At 39.3% G+C, this 8,628-nt stretch overlaps 1 protein-coding gene across 1 annotated transcript in view; it reads left to right on the forward strand.

The window, feature by feature from the left end:
• Prkar2b (protein kinase, cAMP-dependent, regulatory, type II, beta) overlaps nt 1–8,628 on the forward strand; it is a 90,556-nt gene that overhangs the window by 58,467 nt on the left and 23,461 nt on the right. The window contains exon 5 of the mRNA XM_013510492.1: nt 1,346–1,429. Within this exon, the coding sequence (XP_013365946.1) occupies nt 1,346–1,429 (84 nt within the window). The remainder of the gene's footprint in view (nt 1–1,345; nt 1,430–8,628) is intronic.

Raw genomic sequence — 8,628 nt, forward strand, 5'->3', positions numbered from 1 at the left:
CGCTAGTTTGGAGTGAGCGACAGTTAGATAATAATCAAAGGTTTCCTTGTCCCTCACCCTTGTAGACATAATGCAGTGACTTCTGTCACTAGTCCTTCAAGTAGTCTAAAATAATACGTGAGGGGCTGGGGATTTAGCTCAGCGGCAAAAGCGCCTGCCTGGCAAGTGGAAGGTCGTGAGTTCGGTTCCCGGTACCAGAAAAAAACAAACAAACAAAAAAATAATAATAATACATGAAATAGTTTGCATATACTTGTTTCTTCAGTTCTTTCTAGCTCATGATTTCATTAATTTTTAGCCATCTGATGTGCTGGTATAAACTTCCTCTTGAGTGCTTTTCGTTTATGGTACTAGAAATTGATCCCAGGGCTTCACACATGCTAGGCAAGTACTCTTACCCCTGAATTTCATCCCCTGCCACGCTGTGAGTTTTGATATATTTTGGGTACAAACTCACTGATGGCTAATTTTAGCTGGTGGACGGAAGAGGTGAGGAGCCTACTCATCAGCTGTCATGGTCACTCTTTAAGTGAATATTGGAATAAGAGAAGGTAATGTATAGGTGTCCAGGAAACCAGCTGCATGTCTGCTTTTAGGACTGTCCTCTCTCTAACTCATTTCATACATGCAAACTACCAATGTTGCAACAAACTGGACCATTTGGGCTGGGGTATAGCTCAAGGATAAGAGTGCTTACTTAGCATGTGCAAGGCACTGGGTTCTGTCCCCTGCACCACGTACTAAAAGAATGGACCTTTGATCCAGTGAGCCTTCTGTTAGGCAAAAGGGACCCCAGAGTTGGCTGGCTACTCCTACAGAAAGCATTCTTCCATCTTCACCCTGCTGCAAAAAAAAGTAGTGAGGCTATAGGAATGTAATATACCAGCTTTTCTACATTTACGAATTTCCTTTCTTCTGGGGACTTCATCAAGTTTCAAAGGAAAGAGCTGCATTCTGAAAGAGTATTAAGATTAGTAGAAATAGAATAAAGACAGTCTCTAAATTTTCACTGCTGTGGTTGTCCTCTTGTGCTTGTCCCTGCTGGCTGGGAACTTTGGACTTTCTCTAGCCAATCATATGCCTTTGCAGAATGAACTTGCTAACCTGGGGGAACACTGCTGAAAAACATTCAAGTGCTATGTGGGTGAATGTATACCACTCCATGGGGACATATTATTTTCTCCTACTTAGTGGTCTGATGGTGACTAGTCATCTAAAGTGAATTTCTGCGCTAACCAAACTTAAGCACCAATTCTTTCTAGCTTTTCTGTTGATTTCTGTTAGATTTTGATTGGTGCTAACAATTTTCTTTGTTTTTATATTTTTTAATTTGGTGTCCTTTTAGATTATACATCCAAAAACTGACGATCAAAGAAATAGATTGCAAGAAGCTTGCAAAGACATCCTGCTGTTTAAGAACCTGGATCCGGTAAGAGAAATCTTAGTAACACAAATGGTTTTTTTCACTGCCAGGGTCCAGAACCGTACAGAGGTTTAAGTTCTATTGGGATGGTGGCAGAGGCACATGCGTTGCCCTGTGCCAGAAGAGAGGAGATCTGAGTTACCGGTTATGCACACCTAGAGCGGTTATGCACACCAAGCCTGGGCTATTTGGGGAAGTTGTGATCTCCTCCCTCACTCGCTGCACATCTCTGAGGAGTGGTCAGAAGAGAACAGAGTCCTGCCCTCGTCATGTGTCCAGCAGGCACTTGCGGGGTGCTTAGGTCCCTCTCCCAACAACGAGCCCTACTAACCATGTTTGATTTTTTTAACAAAAATTCAGTGTTCTACTTTAAAATTATCCTTTTACTTGGCTTCCTTGAGGCAGGAGGATATTTTGTTCTCTGTAAGGATTTTGAAGGGTCTAGTCGTAGGGACTTGCGAGATACCCATTTTCAGTGTAAGTAAGAATGTTTTCAGATTCAGCCTTATACTCTTGGCCTCACTGTTCTCTTCTTTTATCTCAGATTTGCATAATTTTGCAATGTGATCATTTCGGAGAGAGCTGCATGTTTCAAATGTGAAGGTGGAGTCAGCTTTTGTTATGTACTCAAACTGTGGGGCCGTCGGGTCAAACTTCACCTCTTCTGGTTTTCAGATTGATGCCCCAGAGGGGAGAGCATGAAGTCAAGCCCCACTTTTTTTTGTTGTTGAGACACAGTCTTCTTGGAAAGGACATATTTTGAAATATTACCCATTCTTCTATACTAAGTCATGTTTACATCCTGAAACCGTTTTAAAATCTCTGTTGCTTTCTAATACCATTGGAGTTTGTATCCTGTGCTCCATGAACATGCAGTCCATGTTGTGACTTGAATGCCTTGGTTTTTAGGCCTGCACTATCCAGCTGGTATGTCCACCTCTGAGCCTAGGTTTCCCTCTCTGACAGAATTGAACTGAACTGACATGTCAGAGATGCATCAGTCACTTCCTCTGTGCATTTCTGGGGGCCAGGACAGATGTCTTTTCCATCCTTGTCTCCCTCTTGGGGTAGCACATGCCAGTCGTGTCTTCCTGTATGTGCTGAGTTCTTAAAAAGAAGACATGGGACTAAAACCAGGATGCTCAGAGTTACTCTTTCATACTTACGTACACATATTTAATGAGAAGAGATTTTCGAGTAGATTTGTTATTTGTGATTAAACGATGTCATTTCAATGCTAACTCAGGTCTTGTGAAAAGTAACAGTGAACCCTTGAACAGAGTCACAATCTCCTGGAGAGGAGGCAGCTTTTCGGAGTGGCACCGATACGTCTTTGTCCTTCCAAGTCTATTCACTCAGTCTGTTCACCCACATTGACTGAGGCCCATCACTGAGGGTCAGTGCGAGGAAACAGAGACCCGCTTCAGTGCCCTGGTTGACACTGAAGCCAGCCTGGCAGGTGTTCTCCAAGGCCAGCACCAATTAAGTATTTAATTCTTTTGCTCCAGAGGCACACATCAGACAGCTCTAAACTCAGTCCTTCATTTGATGCTCAGGCATGAGCTCCCATATTGCTTTGTTGAAAGGAAGAGTTAATGTTTAATTGTTTGATCAGTCTTACATGCCTATATTTGTTCATCTGAGTAACCAGTTTGAAGATAACAATATATAATACAGCAACCCTTGTTAATTTCCTATCACCTTGTCTGAAACCCTGTATTGCTTTTATTATATTTGTGTTGTTTTATGTCTGTGTGTTTGTTAATATGTTTTCATTCTTTTATCTTTAAAATAAAAAAAAAAAAAGCATCTCTCTTTTTGGACTAGGTAACTTCTCATGGGAAAATTCCAGAGGACACTAAAAGCAGCGCCTCTCAAGTTTTTATGTGCCTATATCTGATCAAAGGATCTTGTGAAAATGTAGAGTGTAACTCAGTCAGCCTTGAGCAGGGCCGGAGAACCTACATTCTCACAAGATCCCAGGTGCTGTTGGTGCGTGGGCCCTCCACACACTCTGAATGCCCGGATTAGAGCTACACGTGAAAGCGATCCAGTTCAGTATGTTAGTGCTGCCATGTGTTATTATTTTGTTGTCTGCTTTTCTGTTCATTGAACCAGTATTTTAGTGCTCAAGCAGTGACTAAGCAGTGATATTCTGGTTTCTATGTGCTAAGGCTAAAAAGGCATGAATGAAATAGTTGCTAGTTACACTTTCCTGGGATGTTGCTCATTCTGTCCTCTCAGTGAAATGGTTTCTCCTTACCCTTTCAACTTTTAACTCTTCAAAAGAATTGTGGAATTATGCTTGCATTTAAAATTTTAAAAAAGTTTTGCTAGTATAGTCTCAAAAGATGTCTTAATTAAAGTGCTTGTTTTTTATAAATGTAAAATTCTTTTATCCTTTCTTTGTTGTTCTCCTAAAACTTTCTAATACATATTTTAAATACTACTTTATTGGGAAGGGGGACTCAAACTACAAATTGTTATTACTGAATATTTGTAGGGAAGAAACAGACATATTTAAGTAGTAGTTTCCACAAAGGTGTTTTTTTCTTTAATTTGAACTTAAACCAGTTTAATTTATTTCCCTAGTATCTCAAATCCTTTTAGAGATGATATAGGCCATAAAAAAGGAAACGTTTATTTAACTTACCAAATTACTATCTGGAGTGAGAAATTTAGCCCCAAACATGGTAGAATGAAGGTTTTAAGTAAAGCTCATACTTTAAGCAGATTCCTAGTTTTGTATAATACTATTTACAGTAATGAGAATGCATTTTAGTTCAGTTACACATTCATTGCATACATCTGCCTATCATGTCGCTCCTCTCCAATTTCTTGACTACTCAGTATGTTCCAAGGCTTAGATAAGGTATTGATGGTCATAAAGAAGTTGAGACATGGTTCTTGTCCTCCTGACCTATAATTTGATGAGGGTTACGAGCACATATATTTGAGTTGGGGTGGTGGCGCACACCTGTAATCCCAGCACCCAGGAGGCTGAGTCAGGAGGATCACCATGAGTTCAAAGCCAGTCTAGGCTACATATAGAGAACCTGTCTCAAAAAAAAACAAAAAAACAGAAACAAAACTACATGTATTCATACAAAACATACTGATGATAGGTGCTGTCATGTGGTCAGATGCTGTGAGGGGGTGTGTTGTCTCTTAGGCTACCCTGAGGATTCGTAAAGCTGGAGGGGCCGCTGAACTGCACCTCAGAAAACAAAAAAGAAGTCATGAGTTGACAAAAGACATAGAATGTCACCACTAGAGCTTCTAGGAGACACTGTCTAGTGATGGTAGCTAAGATGTGGGTGCCGTATCTTGAAAGACCTTCCTCGAATGTCAAGCTGCGGTGTTAGACACATCCTGTAAGCCCAGCTGAAGAGTTTTGAAGAGAGACTATCAGTCATGTTTCCTAAGTTCCCTTTGGTGGTGGTGTAGAGGGTGGAGTTAAAGGGGACGTGGGATTGGGAACGCAGGCAAGAGCAAAATGTGGAGCCAGCAAGGAAGCCATGATGTGATCCAGGGAGAAGGAATGGACCTGAGGGACCTGAGTTAGGCAAAAGAAAAAAAAGCCAGACTGAAAGGATTATGCAGGATTGACAGAGCTTGGTACTTGGTGGTTCATTTAATTGGGGCCTGAAGAAAGCGCCTAGGATGACTGCGGGTGTCTAGCGAGAACCCCTGTGAAGATAGCACCTTTATGGGACAGGGAAACGCTGAAGGGGAGGAAAAAGTACAGTAATTCGTGAGAAGAATGAGTTCTGCTTTGTGTCTCCCCTCTCATTTGAGTTTCCTGAAGTCATTGTTTGGTTTGAAAACATTGTGCTTGCTTAGACCTTAGAACCTTTTTTGCCCCTGAGAGTACTGTATATTCATATGTTGAACCATAGCATTCATAATTATTAAACTCTTTGAAGATACTCTTTTCATGAATATTTTAATGCTTGACTCAGTAGGCCATTTTCCTTCTGAAATATTTCTAATTTGAGGCTAACCAAAATAATTTTCCTGTGCTATCTGATAGGCACTTTCATGAATGCAGAGTAAGTCGTTATTCCTGAAGTGAGTCAAAGCTCTTTCCTAAGCTCAGTCTTGAATTTGATTCTGTAGAGCAACCGATGTGGGTTTCCTCCAGTGGTTGTCAGTCATCTTGATAAGCCTTTGCATATTAAATATTTCCTAAGTTCTTTTCATTCTGTGTATAATTACGGGGAAATTACGTTTTGATTGACTAGAAGGACACCTGTCACAGAGAAATTTCAAAGGATAATTTTTCTGTATTTTATCAAGAATTTTACTTTTTCAAATATCCATGTGTGAATTTTTCAGCTTTATAATTTAGAAACTGTATTATTTAATTAAAATTCAGACAATTCTAATATAACAAAAAAATTCACTGCAGCAATTTAGTTTATCCTCCCCCCATTTGACATTTAGAGTTAGAACTAATCAATAAGGCTGTTGTTCCTCCTACTTGCCCCAAAGACTCAAAATATAAATAGCAAGTGAAACAAAGTATTAGTAAGCCGTTTAATCAGCCTTCAGAATTTTTATAGGTGACCATATGTTGGCTGAGTGGATGAGGCCGTTTGGGTAAAAGAGTCCCCATGGGGCCAATTAGCACTGCATCAAGAGTCTGTCTCACTGCCACTGGCTTCCTCTTTAGGCTGGCTGCTGGCCCACTAGTAGGTGCCAGAGCTCACACAGAGACCCTGGGAAGGAGTGAAAACCACTTCCTGCAGACCTATCTCCATCACTTCCACAGGTTTTTCTTAGCTCATATGAAGGGGCAAAATTATATTTTCTGTCCAGTTTGTTTTTAAGACATTGTAATCAACGGACACAAAATTTACAGAAATTCAAAATGAACAAAACCCCTCTACCTGTGTCCCAGTGACACATTTTCTAAGTACTAGTCACGTTCTTTCAGCACTGTAATGCGTATTTTTCCAGAGTTATGCAGTCCAGATACAAATAGATTCTTTTTAAAAAAAAAATGGGTGGCAGCAAAATCTTCAGTGTTTTGTCCTGTTATTTTTTAACTTAACATATCAGATTCCAGAGAGCTATGTGGACATAGCTTCCCAGCTGGAATCGATCTCTGCCAGTAGAGAATCCCTATTCTTTTTAAAAATTACTTTTATCAATATTACTTACAAAAGTTTAAAGTGGTAGCTTTTATGTATTTTAGAACTAAGCTGAGCATTTTGTCACCCACTGTATTAAAATTGGATCCATAACAGAGGGGGCTCCACATAACCAAACAATGTTGAACAAGAACAAAATTTGCAGGACTAATGTTTCACAATTTTAAAACTTACTACAAAGCTACAGTAATAAAAAGAGTATGGTAGTGGCATCAAGATACACATGTAGAACACTAGCGTGAAAGTGAGAGTCTGCAAATAAACTGATGGATTTATGACCAATTGCTTTTCAACAAGAGTGTGAAGCCTGTCCAGTGAGGAAAGAATAATCTCTTTAACAAATGGTGCTGGGACAACTGGATATCCACATGAAAGCGCAAAATTGGCCTCCTATGTGTGGTACATACAAAAATCAACCCAAAACGGGTTAAAGACCTAATGTAATAGCTAAAACTGTAAAACACTTCAGAGAAAGCAAAACAGTAAGTCTTCATGACCTTGAATTCTTAAATACCAAAAACAAAAGCAAGAAAAGAGAGACAAATAGAACTTTAAAAAAATGAGCATTTTTATGTATCACCACACATTACTAAAAGCGGCGAAGATGGTCCACAGAATGGAAGATAATGTTTGTAAATCATACATCTGATAAGAATTCAGAGCCCTGGATATGTAAATACCACAAATCAACATCAAAAAGGACAAAATCCAGTTTTTAAGTGAGCAAAGTACTCACTTAATGAGTGGTCATAAGTCCATTTCTCCAGCAAAGATATTCAAGTGGTCAACAAACAAATGAAAAGATTCTTAATGTGGTTAGTCACGAGGAAAATGCAGGTCAAAACCACAATGAAATACCACTTCATCCCCACGAGGATAGCTATCATTATTTTTTAAAAAAGGAAAATAACAGATGTTGGTGAGAATATGGGAGAAATTAGAACTCTTGTACATTTGCTAGTGGGAAAGAAAAATGGTTCAGCTGCTGTGGAAAACTGCTTAGTGGTTCCTCAGAAAATTAAACATAAGGCTGGGTGTGGTGGTACACGCCTGGAACCCCCTGCTTTCGAGAGGCTGAGGCAGGAGGATTGTAAGTTCAAGGCTAGCCTGGACTGCATAATGAGACTGTCTTTTAAAAAATAGTTAAATGTAGAGATAATTATATTATCCAATAATATTACTCATGGATGTGTGCTCAAAAGAATTGAGAACAAATACTCAAATACTTGTACACAAATGTTCATAGTAGCATCATTCACAATAGCCAGAAGAAGAAATATACCAGTGTCCATTGACAGAGTGGATAAAGAGATTGTGGTATTTACATACAATGGAATATAATTAGTCTGAGAAAAGAGTAAGTATGAAACATGCCACAATGCGGAGGAACTTTGAAAACATTGTACTAAGTGGAATAAACTAGACTCAAAAGGCCACATATTTTATAATTCTGTTATATTGAAAGATCTAGAATAGATACATCTGTCGAGAAAGAAAACATGGGTGGGCTGAGGCAGGAGGATTGCCATAGTTCAAGGCAAGGCTGGACTACATAGTGAGTTCAAGGCCAGCCTGAGCTACATAGTGAGACCCTGTCTCAAAAAACAACAATAACAACAATAAAGAAAACTTATAGGTAGCTTCTAGGGGTAAGTATGTAAGATTGGCAAGTGACTGCTTAACAGGTTTCCTTTGGAGTGATGAAAATGTTTTGGAAATATGAAAGGGTGGCAGTTGTACCACTCATGGGCCCTGCATTGTTCACTTTTTAAATTATGAACTGTATATTATGTGAATTGTACCTCAGCTTAAAAAAATCATAGTTTCCTTTCACCTCTCCTCTTCGACCTTATACTGGAAGCTCTAGCTAATGCAGTATGCTAGGAAAAGGAAATAAAAGTCGTACTGATTGAGAAGGAAGAAGTCCAACTGTCTTTGTTCACAGGTGTTGTGATTATGTAAGCAACAAACCTGTAAGAATCAACAAAAAACTCACCAAGCTACAAAAGTGATTACAGCGTTGTAGGCTACAATTTTATTTTATTTTTT

Source organism: Chinchilla lanigera, unplaced genomic scaffold (genome assembly GCF_000276665.1).
Source record: "Chinchilla lanigera isolate Chin_1 unplaced genomic scaffold, ChiLan1.0 scaffold00009, whole genome shotgun sequence".
Classification (NCBI taxonomy): domain Eukaryota; kingdom Metazoa; phylum Chordata; class Mammalia; order Rodentia; family Chinchillidae; genus Chinchilla; species Chinchilla lanigera.